The 16,529-nt window shown below is 42.1% G+C and overlaps 1 protein-coding gene across 1 annotated transcript in view; it reads left to right on the forward strand.

Moving 5' to 3' along the window:
- The first annotated feature begins 1,291 nt into the window (after positions 1-1,291).
- The window catches only part of KL (klotho), a 52,828-nt gene continuing 37,590 nt past the window's right edge, over positions 1,292-16,529 (forward strand). The window contains exon 1 of the mRNA XM_085320688.1: positions 1,292-2,053. Within this exon, the coding sequence (XP_085176814.1) occupies positions 1,292-2,053 (762 nt within the window). The remainder of the gene's footprint in view (positions 2,054-16,529) is intronic.

A 16,529-nucleotide genomic window follows, 5' to 3' on the forward strand; every position in this document is an offset into this window, starting at 1 on the left:
TGAATAGTAAATACAAACTTTCTGCAATATTTTAAGTTACTTCTTACTTTGCAATCTTGGTTGAAATTTTGTCTGCAGGAGACAAGAACAGCAGACTGAGACCTGCCTTTAAGAAGTCCACGTATCACACCCACACAAGCAGTTAATACCCATAACTAAAAAATTAAACTTAAATACACAGCTTGATTTTTTTTTCCTCCCGTGAAGATCTGCAAGGCATTTCTAATAGAAACTAGTTTTGCGTGCAGTAAACAACCAAATACACCGACCTTCAACTCCAGAAAAGAAAAGGCAGTACTACTTGGAGATGACAGCTTATGAATCACTGAGTGCGGGGGGTGAGAGTGTATGAGGTCCTCGGTCAATGATTTCGTTTTTAATCGTTATTGCATGGCGTTTTTAATTATTATTGCAGCTGCAATGTCTCTTAATGCGGTACCATGAAGGAAATACCGGAATAAGGCAAAAAAAAAGGGGGGGGGCAATCGCAAGACTTCGATAACCCCGCACATACTTATTTTCCTTGACTTTCTTCTACAAAGAAGAGGCGGGAGCCCCGCCGCCCGTGACATTTAACACGCCGGGACTTGTGCAGGCCCCCGGAGCAGTGACAGCGGTGCTGGAGGGTCCTGTCCATCCCGAATCGCCCACGGCTGGGGGGCGGGCGGCGGACACGGCGAGGCGGGGGCCGGCCCCATCACCGCTCTGCAAGGAGCCATGTAGAAAACTTCTTTAGATGTTTTTCCCTTTGTCCACCGTGTTCTCGCCTCTCTCCGCCGTGGAGCTCCCTCCCCTCGGCCCGCGGCGCCCCGACGCCGGCGGCCGGAGGGCCGACAAGGCAGGGCTCCCCCCGGGGGGCGGCCCTCGGGGGGGGGGCTCACTAGAAAAGCTGTTTTTAGGGAAAGGGTGAGAGCGCAGCAGCTTCCGGGGGGGGGGGAGCGTGGGACACCCCGAGCAGGTCCCTCGAGACGGGGCGGGCGGACGGGGCGGCCCGCAGCGGGCTGCGGGGGGCAGAGGTGGTCCCGGAGCGGGGAGGGGAGGGCAAGTCCCTCCTTCCCCCCGCCGCCGCCGCCGTCCTCTGCGCTCCTCTCCTCGCCGCCCGCCCCGTCGTGTGCCCCCCTCGATCCCGCCCCCAGAGCCGGCGCCGCGCTCCCCTTTGCCGCGCGGGGAGGGTGGCGACGGCAGCTCCCAGGTAATCATTAATAGCCGTGCCCACCGGCGGGGGGGAGGGGGGCGGAGGTGAGGATAAAAGGGGGCCGGGGGCGGGGGGTGAGCGGAGGGAGCCGCCGGCATGGCCCCCGCCGCGCCGCCGCCGCCGCCGCTGCTGCTGCTCCCGCCGCTGCTGCTGCCGCTGCTGCTGGGGCGGCCGCTGCTCGCGGCGCCGGGGCATGGCGCCGGCACCTGGGCGCGCTTCGCCCGCCTGCCCTACCCGGAGGACCAGCTCTTCCTGCACGACACCTTCCCCGAGGGCTTCCTCTGGGGGGCGGGCAGCGCCGCGTACCAGACCGAGGGCGGCTGGCGCCAGGGCGGCAAAGGCGCCTCCGTCTGGGACACCTTCGCCCACCGCGCGGCCGCGCCGCCGCCCGCGCCGCCCGCCGCCGGCGACGTGGCCAGCGACAGCTACAACAACCTCTTCCGCGACGCCGAGGGGCTCCGGCGCCTCGGGGTCTCCCACTACCGCTTCTCGCTGGCCTGGGCCCGCCTGCTGCCCAACGGCACRGCGCCCCCCAACCCCGCCGGGCTGGCCCACTACGGCCGGCTGCTGGCCCGCCTGCGGGAGCTGGGCGTCGAGCCCGTGGTCACCCTCTACCACTGGGACCTGCCGCAGCGCCTGCAGGACGCCTACGGCGGCTGGGCCAGCCCCGCGCTGCCCGCGCTCTTCCGCGACTACGCCGAGCTCTGCTTCCGCCACTTCGGCGAGCAGGTCCGCTACTGGCTCACCATGGACAACCCCTACGTGGTGGCCTGGCACGGCTACGGCACGGGGCGGCTGCCGCCGGGCGTGCGGGGCGGCCCGCGGCTGGGCTACCGGGCGGCGCATCACCTGCTGCAGGTAACGCGGCGGCGCGGCCCGGCGGCGGGTGGGCCGAGGGGCTCCCCTGGCACCGTGGGGCCTTCTCCTCCTCCTCCTCCTCCTCCTCCAGGTGTCCCGCTGCCCCGGGGCGGCAGTGGGAGCGGCACCCTTGGGCGCGCTTTTACTAATGCGATTCTGCACACGTGTGGTTCTAGACCTGTGGCTGCGCCAGTTCCAGCGCCCGCTTCAAGTTGCTGTGGAAATACTAAGTGCAACTGTACAAAGAATTCCYGTGTTTGACACAAAACTGATCAGATTAATGGAGGTGGTAGAGGTGGCTGAAGGGTCCTACCGAAAATATTTCTTGACAGAGTAGGCGTTTTTTTGGACAGAGTGAACGTTTTGGGGGGAAAACCACCGTGTGTTCCTCAGCTAGGCTAGTAAGTGTCATAACTACTTTGCTGTAGGTAGTTTTTAATGTAATGTATTTTTGTATAGAATATTTGTAAAGTTTGCAAGAAGTGCTTGTAGCTTGTCAGAATTAAACAAAAGTGTGTGCGTATCTTTTCACTGACAGTAAAAGATTCGGTGTGTCTAACTGGAATGGTATTTAGTTACGGCTCTTAAGACATAATCTATTTCCCTGTAATACACGTTCTTCTAAACTCTGCTAGCGTTCGTTTGCTCCACGTACGCTTCCTGGCAAGAGCGTTGTTCTGCTGAGTGTCAGGTATGAAAGGAGAACATGGATAAAACATCCAGCTCATGGCTTGCTTAGTCAACTTCTTTACCTCTTTCATGCATTAACTTTGCATCATCTGGTGTTAAAAATGCTTCAAGACAAAATAGAGCGGTATACATGGGTATACGCATGGGTATAATTTGCACAGGGGTAGAATTGCAGATGGAACTTAAATTCCTGGTCCTGAAACCTTTAAACTCTTAAGTAGCTCTTAGGATGTACTTGACCGAGTTTGGTGCCGTGATTGCACAGTTCACTGAAGTGAGTCTGCTTGTGAGTGAAGTTACCTCTAAATTTAAGTGTTTGCAGTATTARCCCCAAATTTTGCAGCAAGGCTTTATTGCTTACCTATAAACGATTGTTACGGTTTTCATGAAATCACTAAATAGTTGGTCTCTRTATTTGCATAGTTATTCTGAAATCAGTGGGACTGCACAAGGGGAAGGGTTGCAGGCTTGGTGCCATCGGTGACAAAAATTTTGAGAACTGAAGTTTTATTTCTCTGATTTCCTGTGGATGTATGCAAAAGAAATAATTAAAGCTGCTGATTTGAGCACTCAAGCTGCCGAAATAAAGGTTACCTTGCAATTCTTACTTCAGCTCCGAGGGTCACAGGCATGCCACCATGAATTTTTAATGTTGTCTCTTGCTTTGTTGCCTCTCCGTCGCTGTGCAAAATGGGCAATTGATGAGTACCAATTCAGTATTCTGTGTGGTTTTGCCCTCCACCTGCTGTTCAGCTTGTGGCTTCTGATCTGAATAAAGGGTTCTGAAAACAGATGACTAAATGTAATGCAAATTTTCTCCATGAATTTTCCACAATGCTGTTTATCTCAAATATTTATATCTCATGTCACCATAGTATCTGAGCCCCTCATAATCTCAAGCATATGCTTGTTCTTACAGAAGTCCTATGAAGAGGGAAGTGCTTTCCTTACAATTTCATAAATGAGAAACCACAGCACATACTTTCGTAAGGCATGTAGRAAGTATAAGCATTTAGACTAACAAAGTGTACTCTAAATATTTTAGTGACATAACCTCTGGATTAGTCTTCTCCTAGTGACTGTCATTCATTCTTTTTCACAAATAACGATCATTTCTTTTTATACAACTCTRTAAGTTAAGAGGTATCATTTTTTCCACATTTGACAAATGAGGAACTGAACCATAGACGCAATGAAGGTCAAAAGTATGCACTAATTGTTAATGCTCTCTTCCTGGCCTCTGATCTTTTAGAATATTGGAATATTGGGCAGCTATACATTCAGCTCTTCTGCTAGTCGGATCCCGGAATCTCAGATTATCCACACAGAAAAAAATGGATGTGCAGTTCCTGCAGAGGAGCCCCCATCCATGAATCTTTAGGTAGGAGTCTTTAGTAGAGGCAGAGGTCTGGCCTGACTCTTCAGGGATGAAGAGTTAATGGTTTTAACACTGAGGGCCTTCTTTCCTTTCTTACATCCCCGTAATTACACATTTCAACTTTTGCAAGCAATGAAGTAGGAAGCTTCAGAATATGGCTTCCCTGAATACGTTACTTGRTATGCATAAAGTGTATGTGATCATGTAGTGAAAGGCCAAGTTTTACCCACATATGGTAAAGGGAGTGAATTACATTTCCATGTGCAAATTTAATTTTCCTCTCCCTAATTCTTGAGTGATTGACTTTACAGCTTGAATAATGTTTTTTAATGGAGGTAGAGAGGTATCGGATATAATTTTGTAAGTAACTTTGGTCACTGATCCTCAGGAGCACATGCAGCCTTGATCTGGATCAGAAGGCTGTGCAGTTGTCGATCCACCACTTCATCACATCACTTGGGAGATGTGCACAGCACTAGGCAGTACGCTTGGGGGCTACAGTCCTCAGAGACCTTCCTGGAAACATCTGGTTGATCTCTGCTCACAAAAAACTTTTCAGCCACCCAAACTCTTGTTGCTTATGTCTTCTGTTACCGTTCCCATGCTGCTTCCTAGTCCCTTTTTCTTCTCTGGGGCCTTCTTGTCCCCTTTTCCCAGTGAGATTGAGCTTGAAGAACATGCTTGTTCTTTAAAAGATAAAATGTATTCTCATAAATATTTGGTTCTTGACAGATTAGATGACTGACTCTTAGTGTGTTTTCTCACCGTTTTTTCCATATTTACAATATGCAAAAACTTTCAGTCATCTTTCTGCCTTTATTCAAACAAAGACCCTCATGAGGAAAAAGATAAATTGCTAGTGAACACTGATTTCAAGTGATTAATTTTACTGGACACTAATTACATTAAAAGATGAAATCATTTCATTTAAATTCTTTAAAATTCAGCAGATTTAAATGTGAATTTTGGCCTCTATGAGTTATTTATTATCTGAAAATGTAATCCAATAAGAATTGATTGAGTTCAGGCTGTTCAGTTCAGGGCTTGTGAAAACAGGGCAAGGAAGTTTGATCTGCTTAATGACATTCAAATTTGACTTGAATGGATTTTGTCCTATTGAATTGGATTTTTTAATTACCTTGATTTTTTTCTGAAGTCTTTCTGTGATTTTAACAGTTTGTTCCAGTTTCTTATCAATATTCCAGAATGGATAAATTTCAATAAAAAGATAGCTAAAAATATTCTGATAGTATTTTCAAACTCTAGTGTGTGGAGTCCCACTCTGATTTTGGAGAGGCAGAAAAAACATTATGGAAAAACTTTTTGAAGGAATTGCACATATTTACAGATGTAATTATGCTCATTAATTTTCGATGCTCACACATGTTTGAATGGACCTGACCTTGAGCCTCCCCATCCTTTAACTGCAAAATAAGTTTGGGGACCAGACTTGCAAAATACTGCATGTTGCTCAACGTCATCTGCTACAAGAGCAACATCAGCACTGCAGAGCTTCATCTGCTGGAGCTATGCTGGTAGAGCCCCTGTTGTAGTCACAGATTTTTTTCTGCTGGTGACATTTACATTTACTTCTTTGAGGACAAAAGGACAGATGACAGAAACTTTTTTTTTTTTTTTTTTTTTTTTAAGAACTGAGTCCATAGAGGAAGTATACTGGTGCCAGGTAAGGTAAGCTTTCCAGCCACCCCTCATTAATTTGTGCTAATAGCTAGCTAATAGCCTCAACCTGGCCAGTGTCACCTGCTGAAAATGTTAAATGTTACACTGACAAAGTTACACGCTACCTCTGAACATATAAGGTGTTTTTTGGAGAGAGAAAAGACATCTCTTAAATAATACTTCCACTTGTCAGGAAATTCCACAATTGAGTCATATCTGAATGGGCAGTTTAAGGCAGAGTTTTTGTAAAGAACAAATAGTAATAACAATGATATAAAAGTGTATGTAAGAAAAAACATTTTATGGATGCATCTTTAGTTGTTTATTGGAGTGGTGCTGATTGACATTAGCCAAAAACTTCACCCTTTTATAATATTTCCACTGACACTTGTTGGTTTTGGCATGTCTAAGCCCTTCAAACTTAGTAGGAAATATATATTTATTCACAAAWCAAATTGAATAGATTAAGTACAGTTCAGAACAGTTGGCATCCTCTCAAGTCAACAGCCAGAAAATGCGTTGCCAGAAATCTGTTGTGTGTATGATGCATCTCTTTCTTCAGGTAGGAGCTGAAAGGGGTGATTGTACCATGTTCTGTTTTTTCGCAAAAGCATTTTTTCATTACTGGTTCACAGTATATTGTCCGAGTTGAACATACTTGGATTTACTCAATATAAACAGCATTTGCAGAAGCAGAAGAACACTTTGTTTCCTGAAGAAGTGAGTGGAACTGCTGCCTAGAAACCAGTCACATAGCAACAGAATACTGATTTYCTTTCTCTTTCCAAAACAAAAGGTAAGTACTCTTTTGCTGACCTTCAGTGCTAAACCTAATAAAGTGTCAATAATTGCAGYAGAGGAGAATAGTCTTTTCTCAGTGCGTCTTATCTTTTTAACATTCAGACAGCCTTGTAACTTAAGCTCAGTGCAAATGGAATGATTTTGGATTTCTTGAGAGTGGTAAAACTCATAATAGTTGTAATAATACATAAAGATTAAAAAAATGCAAGTAAATAGCATTTTGATTTTTTTTCCTATTTATGCTTTCTTAAGACATAATTCACAAAAAAACAAGAAATGGGCTCTGTTTCTGGTTTCGAGTATCAGTCACCCTTTCTGCTTGGATAGCATGTATTTGCAAAGAATCCGTTACARCACTGATAATGTTAATCACCAGTCAACTGAATCAAGTACCTTTCGATTGTCAGAGATGACAAGCAAGTATAGTCAAGCCATAGACCAAATTCGAGTAAGATGCTACAATTTCCTATGTCAGTTGCTAAGGATGGTTATGGTATATTCACAAATTGTATTAACAGCTGTTATTTGGCATGGTTTTCCRAAGCTTTACTCATCAAAAGAGAAAATAAACAGAGTTTCATTTTGAACTGTGATAAATAGAGGAGTTTGGACTTTGACATTCCTTTTATTAAAATGAGCTCCAAAGATAGAATATGTAACTTCTCTTTTGCCATTTCTACTTGAATGCATACACACTTGCAGAAGGAATGTTATTTTTAAATATTCAGTCATAATAAAAAGCAGTTTGTTATCTTTAAAGAGTAACTTATCCTTTAATTATAGAAATATTAGGACTACTTGTGGAATAAGGTTTTATCAGGGAAAAGGATGAGTGGGTTTCCCTCAGGTGGAGAGGTTGGAAAGTTTTGCAGAGACTGAAGGAAATTTTATTAAAATGATAGTTGGCAGTACCTGGGAAGGCTGCACTGGTGACTAAAGTGGGACAGAAGCAGAACGTGTGTGCTCTGTGTAGAGGAGCACCAGGGAGGGCTTGTAGGTGTGTAGATCCCACCTCAACTCTTGCCGCTCTGGGATAGGTCTGGTAAGCACRCTCAAACCACACATAGCAACAAAAGCACTGAGTTCGGTAGAAAGCATATCAGCATTTTTTCCCCTCCTTCTTAGAAATAGTGATGTTAGTGGAGAGACTCAATTGCTCATCCACGAAGTAGGATACCTGAGTATTATTTCCTTCCTTGGCCTAAAGGGAATAAAAGCCATGTCTTCAGCCTAGGGAGCAACCTCTCTTCATTTAGGAGCTATTGGGAGCTCTGCTGTGAGCGGATAGAGATGTCTCGTGTTGAGCATGAGTCGGTCGCCTGCTCTCCACATAATAACTGCAGTTCAGGCCTTCTACTGTGTTTTGTATGGATTGGCTTCAGAGGGAGAAGCAGTTGCTGTTCATTATGAGGATTTTAGGGTTGCTGTGCGAATTTCATGTCGTTCTGTTTTGTATAGCAGTGGATTTCTGTATTTAAACCTATTGCCATCCCCAAATCTGTGTTTGTAAAGCTTAAGTTTCACATGCCAAATTTTTAACTGTTGCAATAGCAGTACCAAAGTTGAAGGTGCCTAAATGACATTCCTGGTTCTTATCCAAGGTAATCTAGTATGCTTCCTATTTAGATAGCACTATGGATAGTACTATGCTTTTCATTAAAGATCAAAGTTCTTATTTAACAAATTGTACAGGGCTCTGCTCAGTGTTAGAAAGATAATGACTACTGATTAATAGCAGTTTGATACAGATAAGGGCATTCAGATAGGCTCCAAAAAATTCACATGTTCTAAAGTTTCAGTGAGTACATGAGTGTAAAGCTGTCTGTTCCTTGTTACCCTTTTCTGTATCCACTAATAAGATCTGATAAAGTATGAAACACTGCTATTTCTCTCCAACCTCTTCATCATGCAGAAGAGATCCAGTATTTGTTACAGTTTTGAGGGATCTGACTTGAAGTCTGTGGAAGGGCTTCTGTTACCAGGCATGCCTTTGTATTGACAAGCTTTTCCAGTTTCCATTTCATCTTGCTTCTATGGAACATTTCCAGTACTTAAGGTAGTGGATGGGCATAGGTCTTACCCATACTTGACAATGTTGTTAGGATAGTGTATATAAAAATATATTTATATGTATTTTTTGCAGGAGTTAAATGTGTATTTTAATTTGAGATAGAGTTGACTGTCTTGTAGTTCCTGTCCTTCCCTTTGACTGAAGGCAGAGAGCTTTTGCAAGCTTTTCCCATGACAAGTCAAGTAGAAGCAGCCTCCATTTAGTTACCTTAATTGAATGAAAGTGCAGAAATTTTGTCTTTTCTCTAGAAACAGACTTCTTCTGGGAGGCATAAGTGCTGTCTGGAGGTAAAAGAAAGTTACTTCACTCATCAWATGCTGCGAATTTGACTTTCTAGAAGGTCATATTTTGTTCTCTCTTGCCTTAGTAGAAATTAAATCCGATTGGGACTCTGAGTTATTTGTGCAATTACCTTAGCTTCATTCCTCACATTAATAAACTCTTCCTCTGAGTAAAACATCTCCTTCCTGCCAGTTTACTCTGAGGAAGAAAAGATATTTTTCTTTTAGTATTTCCTTGGCTAGACTGAAATATGGGCTAACAGTAAATGTGTCTAGATAGCTGTTGGTGCTACTAGGAAGTAGTGACTAGTTAGGAACAACGAATAGTGAGCAGTGCTGGGTGTGTGGATTTGGGGATGCTGCATTTTAATTATTTTTGGTGAATATGTAWCCTTACTTTGAGGGGAGCAGAAAAGGGAAAATACACATTTGCATGTAGTTTCTCTGTCTCTGTAGTTTGTGGAGTCTGTGATTTGTTTACAGTTTCTGTTTGGCAGAGCTGTTGTCTGTTTGAGAGCTGTTTTTAATCCTTGCAAGTGAGTATGTGGTTTGTGCATTTGGTTGTTGATGGTGAACACAAACTGCTGAGCTTATCTGAAGATACAAAGCTGATCTAGGCAAAATTTTAGAAAATCAAGAAGCCATCAATGGAGCCTGTTTGAAAGCAACTGTAAGTAAAGAAATGCTTACAGGAGATTTTTTTCCTTTCTTTTCCATGATGGTAAAAATAAACAAGAGGAAGAAATAGAGGTGGTGACCTCCAGATACAAAGATGACAGATTATAGAAATTACAGGATGCATATTATGTGTTGTTAAATACTAAATAAAACATACTACATATGCCTGCCAAAGCCATAGAAGAGTGTCTTAGGTCAATGTGATTGTTGATTTTAGATTAGATCTGAGGATATGATGGAGCAGAAGAAAAAAGTTGTAGTAACTCTCCAGAGTATTTAGGAAATTACTGAAATCAAGATCAGGCAGATCTTTAGAAGAGAAAGTAACCCATAATAAAAGACCCTGAATAAAACATGGGAGAACGAGACTGTCTGCTGACAGAGAAAAAGAGTTGAGGAACTGGATTACCTTATTTGAGAGAAAGTAGCCAGCAGAAATGGAGGATGGGATACCAAGAGGGAGGAGTAACTAACAAAGCACGAGAGGAAAAAGGGATGTTAGCCAAAGAAAGGGACTGGAGCCTTCAGTGAAATGGGATCAGTAGGAGACAAATGATATCAAGGAAAGAGAAAGAATAGAGTCACAGCTGTACTCTCTATAAATATTCCTAGTTGTAAATGTCAGTGAGAAAAAGAAAATTGTGAGTTAAGAGTCAATGTGTACACAAAAGCAAGTGACTAGAAATTCACTGCCAATAAAATTAGATTGGACAATAGAAGACCTCTATAGCTATTGGAGGAATGAGTTTCTGGAATGGCCTTTTGGTGGTAACACTGGGAACAAAATGCTATTTTAAGTCACGAGTTAGGTCAGTCTGAGAAAAGAAGCACCTGGAAACTTGGAAACCTGTGTTCTTTCTCTTTGCTTGCAAATTCGTGGTAGAATGATGTATGTCAGGATTTAAACCCTGGGAATGTAATTCAATGGAGAAACTAAAATAGTATGCACTAAGAGTAAACAGTTTGTTTAGGATATTGGTGATAGCARTTTACTTCTGGCTGTTGGTAACAGCATCAACACTGCACAAAACTTGTAGGAAAACTGTCCTGTTACATTAATTTCGTGGTATATTTCCCTAAAGATTTGGCAGAAAGGGCCTTCTGGATGCACGCTTGAGAAAGACAAAGCARTTTAAGAATCTCTGGATTCAGTTGCATTGAAGCATATTTGTATTGCTTCATTTTTTGCGTATRTTTAGTCTGGGAGGAAAATAACAATTCTGAGTTACAAAGAACTGTAGAAATTTTTAAATTTGGTTTTGTTCTTATTCTGAACAAAAGTATATTTTAAGTTCTCCCAGTCACTGAAATCTTTGCAGGTATTATTTACAACAGCCGTTGCAGGGACTGAGGCGCTGGGACCGAGGATGGCTCCAGGGCCGCCTGTCGTACGGGGTTGTGCAGCTGCTGCGTGTCTGGAGCAGGGAGGCTTTTGCGTGTCTCGGGATAGAGCCGGCGCGGGAGCCTGGAAAGCTTGGRAGTGCTGGGAGGCAGGCTGCCAGGTGCGCTTCAGCAGAAGGGTGAGCTGACAGGGAACCACGCAGGTTTCCAGTGGACTGTCACTTTGGTCTGCACACGATGACTTTGATACTTGCTCTTTAAGGCCGTATTAACAGTTGAGCTTTCCTGACTCCTGTTTAAGTCGGGTTAGCATGCCCTGAAAAATAACTGAATGGTTTAAAATTGGTCAGGAGAGATTATACTATGGAAATACCTTGTTATTTTCTGAGTCCAAAAGTCAACCCAGAGATCTTTTTGTAGGTTAATCAGTGTCATGTCCTTAGTAAAAGCTAGAAAATGTTGGCATCGCTAGGATTATTTCTTGATGTACAAGTTTAAAAGCTGTTTGCTTTACAGTTGGGCAGATAACGGTGTCAGTTTGTTTTGATCCTGCTTCTAGGGAAGATAGCAAATAGTGTAGGGGTGAGACGGACTTTCAGAGCCAAGAACAAAGTTTACTCAATATGTTTACTTAACTTTCAGCATTTAAAAAAATAAAGTCATTTCCACTACAGRCGTGTAACTGTTGAGCTTATTTATTGATTAAGTCTTCTGATTATATTTCCTTAGCTCAAATATGGTGGAATTATGGAGTATTTATTTTCTTTTGAGAACGTACATTGGAAATAYATTGCATTGTCAGGTTGAGTGTTTTTTTTCTGTAGCTAGTACAATTTTACTTAAAAGTCAGTTCAAAGCTGTGACCTCAAGTWTAAAATGAAAGTTCTATTGGCTCCCTACTGTTCAATGATGACATATGTACTGTAATACGCTTATTTGTTCTTCGCTTTTTTTTCCTGTTGTAGTACAATGTTAGCTTAGTTACAAACCCTCTTTGGAAAGGTAGCTTTCTGGTCACTAATTTGAAAGAAAAGCCACTACAACAGAATGGCCGGTTATTTATTCCATAAAGAAGTTAGAAGTCAGACCAGGAAGAGAAGAAAGTGGACATAGCAGTAACAAAACCAGGAGGTGATAGGARAGAGGACTATTGTTAGAAAAATGGGCAATGCATGAAAAGTCAGGGAAGTAAAACCAAGAATCAACTCTGGCTTACCATGTTCCACTTGTCCTCCCCTTGCCTCCATGGCACTGGAAGAGGGAGCACTGAGTGACCTGAAAAGCGAGGAGCAATRCTGCATTAAGGCTGGGATTTTCAAAGGAGCTTAAGGAAAATCAGAGCTGAGTTTTCCTTAAACTTTTTTGAGAATCCTGTCACTTTCACGCAGTTAAATAAATTAGCAGAGTGAACAGATGCATTCCTCGTAACTTGAAGAAAATGTATATTCCCATATTCATGTAACATCTCTGCYGTGGAAGGAAGGTGTCAGATCTTGGAAATGCAGTGAAGGAGCTGTTGAATTCATTTTATCACGCTGCTTCCCTTCCTTGGCCATGAACRTGCTTCTTTTGAGAAAGTAATATTGGGGTATACCAAGCAGGGCAAGGAACAGGGCTGCTAGAACGTGATTCCACTGAAGTGTTACTTCATTATTAATAATCATATGCTTGGTAGAATCTAAAATCCTTCTTGTTCTTCTTTATAGTCAGCCCTGACTCCAGCCCCCACCCCCATCTTGTCAGCTGGCCTTTTCTCAGATTCCTAATACTTTCTGTCTTCCTAAAGTAATATAATGTAATTAGAAGAAGTCAKATCTAAAACCTTTGCCATTGGAATTTGTTGATTCATTGAAATTAAGGTATTTCAGATAGACACTTCACTTTCACAGAAAAAGTTCAGAAATAAAGGACATAAAAAACAGTTACTTTATTTTGATTTTACCATGGCAAATCTTAGCTTCTCATTTTGACATAATGTTGAAAAATTTCATTTTGATACAGTGCATCAGTCACTCATTTCACACACTGCCGTCTGTATTTTTTCATTGAATGAGCGCACGTTGCTTCAACTGGATCAGTTAACCCTTGTGAAATTGCTCTATAACCTGCTGACTTCCTGAAGCTGTAAATTGATGCCTTTTATTCTTTGAAGAAAGAAATAAAGCAGTCTAAGAGCTGTTGAGACAGAATTCTTGTAGCATAGTGGTTACTCTGTGTCTCATTTTTGTAGCTGTACTGCTTGTACCATTTTTATATGAAATAGTAATTATTCAGTGATTTATTTTGCTCCTCTTCCCTATTTTTGGCAAAAAGGAAAAGTGGTACTTGAAGGAGGCAGATACTTAAAAGGAAGGGGGGGATAAAAAATTCTAATAAAAGCAGCAACAAATTGACATGATCATTTTCAGAGTCTGGGTATTAGAGCTAGGAAACTGTAGAACAGAGTAGCTTGGAAACAGTATTTTTCCATAGCACACTTAGAGTAATGAAATAGAGACTGCTCCAAAATTGGTTGGTGTCGAAATGGTTATAGAAATATTTTAAAGCTAAGCTATGAAAGGAGAGGAAGTCTAAACTAAACAAATCAGATTCCACTTTACCCAAGTTGTACTTTTTTGAAGAAGAATGTTCCCTTGGTACAAAACTGGTAAGTTGGAGCAGCAGGTTTATAGAAAGCAGAGAGGCTCAGTGTAGGTATAGAAAAGATACTGATGCTGGCCTGTGGGATCTGGTTGGGGAGTTTTGGGTTTGTGGTCAGGAAGGAATGTCACCCAGCTTATATTGTTAAGGAACAGTGATTTTTCTTGTTGGGCGTCTTTTGTTTTCCTCTTTTTGTGGTGTGGAGCATGGCCAGTTTCACAGGCTCACTAGGGCATTTTACCTAAATGATTTTCCTTCTATTATGAAAACTTTAGGATTCTCATGACATCCCTGTTCTTTCCTGTTCTATTCCTGTGACCTGCTGTGGCATTTGGAGCATTTGGGTGTTTGTTTTAAGGGTCTCAGAGTTTGTCCTTGGCTCACAATGCCATGAACATGGGAAAGAGGTCATACAGTGGATACTGTCGTGTACTGTTGGGGATAAAAGCTTGCTACGCAATTGCAGGCAGCTGAACTTGATGGTCCATATATTTCCTTTTCCATTTTTTTGCTGAGGGACCATTCATATAGTGGAAGGACTACAGGAGGAATATTTTTAACAGTGAACTGAGTATGGAAAAGTGAACTACAAAGAAAGATAGGAATTGGAAAGGGTCAAACATACATTGGAGCAGCATGTGCCCACCCAATGCGAGAAAGGACTTAGAGGGTTTGGAAACAGGCCTGTGAGGCACAAGCATTTCATGCTCATAGGAGACAGTTGACCTAAGATCATGGAGAAATGTGTGACTGAGGTATTTAAGGAGAAAATACTACAGATTAAGGAGAAAGTATTACAGAGATGTATACATAGACAAAGGAGTCGATTGGCATGTCAGATCCTTAGAGTAATTTCCAAAATTAAGAGTTAACTGTTGAACAGAGGACCAGGCTTCCTGTGACACTAACACTGATTGATAAAGTGGAAACCGTATCAGTGACAATGGCCCAGGAAGCTGCCAGACAGACTCCCTGGCAAAACAGGTGTACGGAAGAGAACTATGATGGCTGTTTTTCATGTAACTAAGGATAGGCATATATAAACTGAATCTGTCCACTTGTTATGCAGACAGTATAGAGTTTGCTCACTTCCTACTGTCCTGATACACCAAGCAGACAAATTAACTCATTTTTTTTATTTGTTATTACATCCCTGGTAATGTAACAAAGCAATCTCAAATTTTTGGGTGGCCTAGGCAAGTGGCTGAAGTCCTATGGGAGTTTTATGCAGGAAGTTCAGAGCAAGTTATGTTCCAAGAGATGATCTTCATTTAGAGTGAGTCTGTCTAGTCTAGTATTGCTGTTTTCTGTGATGCAAAGACTTTCCCGGTTAGAATACTCTTAGTGGTCTGCTTATGCTGCATCACCAAAGCAGCACATTTTCTTTTGACATGAAACACAAATAATGAAGCATTTTCATTTGTTTTATTTTGCAGGGAACTTAGAAAAATGAGGATTTTGTACTAGGTGTTGGCATCTATCCTGAAAAGATATTGCYACTCCTTACTTGGATGGCAACCCTTACTCTTCTAGCATTTGACCTCATGTTGTATCCCCCCCGTCACAGTAAAGCTGACAGCTTGTACTCCTTATCCTKTCCTATTCGACAGGCATAACTCTTTCTCTGAATCCCATTCCYCAAGAAAAATTCATTATCCTCAGCATTGCCCATTTTTATGTCTTTTCATTCCCAGCACTGACGGTTATCTTCCCTTCAGTATTTCCTTGCTGATTTTGCTTAGTCTCCAGAAGTAGCCAGAGATCCATCCGTATTTGTTAAGATTGCAGGATCTTCTCAGATATTTCTAAGAATAATCTCTTCTTCCTAAGATGCCTTTTACTTTTTGACTGAACGCATACATAGTCTTGCTTAGAGAAAGCTGGATGATCTTGTATTTAAGACAGCCAGATTAGCTGAGAGCTTGGATTTGTGAATCTGCTAAGAACAGACAGAAAGCTATTTCTGTATCTCCAAAATAGGTACTTCCTTGTGGTAGGAGCTTGGATGCAGCACATAAGAGGGCTAGAGGAAGAAGAAACATTAAATCAGAGAGCTAGGTCTCATGTTCTATGAGGCTTTTTTCATGTTCTATTTATTTTTTAATGGCGGTGATCATGTGAAAGCACACATGGAAAGAATAACCTTGATTTCAGGTAGAGGAGTCTCAGCAGTAGTGTAAGTTCCCTGGATGCGATATCCAATTTGAACTCCATCTCAATGTTCTCTCCTCACCACCTTCTTCAGTTTCCTTTTAACCACATTTCTTTACTTGACCTTTCTATTTCTCACTGCAACAAACACACTGAATGGTGTGACCTTCATTTTGTGGAGTAGTGGGAGGAGGAGGAGAGGATAAATTAATATTAAACTTTGTAGTTTAAATAAGAAATATGTTTAAACAAGATCACAAATAAAATTATGTAAATATTTTCAGTACATGACAAGAAGAGTAATGGCTTAATGACCATGAGAAGTTTCAGTTATGTGCTATGATGGTGTTGAATACAATTCATAAAGGCAGRTGAGGAATTCCTGTCCTACATATGTTCATGGGAACAGTCAGTGAATTTGAAATGTAGTGATTCATATTAACACAAGGAGGCAGTTTGTTATGGCCAGTTAGATGGAGGAACTCCTTGTTAAAGGAGGTGGCTCAACCCCCAAATTAGGTAAGACTAAAAAGTGGGGTGTTAATACAGATGATGATTTAAAATAGTTATTCATTTGTAAAAAGAAAGGACTATTAAAGCTCATATTTTCTAGTATAACYCCACATCAGTGTGATGCCTGGAGGATGGAATATGCTACATTTACCTGAGGGGCTTTCACATTTTTCTGTGAAGCATCTTATTCTGGATCTTCTGCAACTGATATGAGATGGGCTGGACAGCTTGACCTGTTGCGGTGGTTCTTGC

The sequence above is a fragment of the Rhea americana genome, unplaced genomic scaffold (genome assembly GCF_003343005.1).
Source record: "Rhea americana isolate MKP2758 unplaced genomic scaffold, rheAme1 scaffold_65, whole genome shotgun sequence".
In the NCBI taxonomy this organism is placed as follows: domain Eukaryota; kingdom Metazoa; phylum Chordata; class Aves; order Rheiformes; family Rheidae; genus Rhea; species Rhea americana.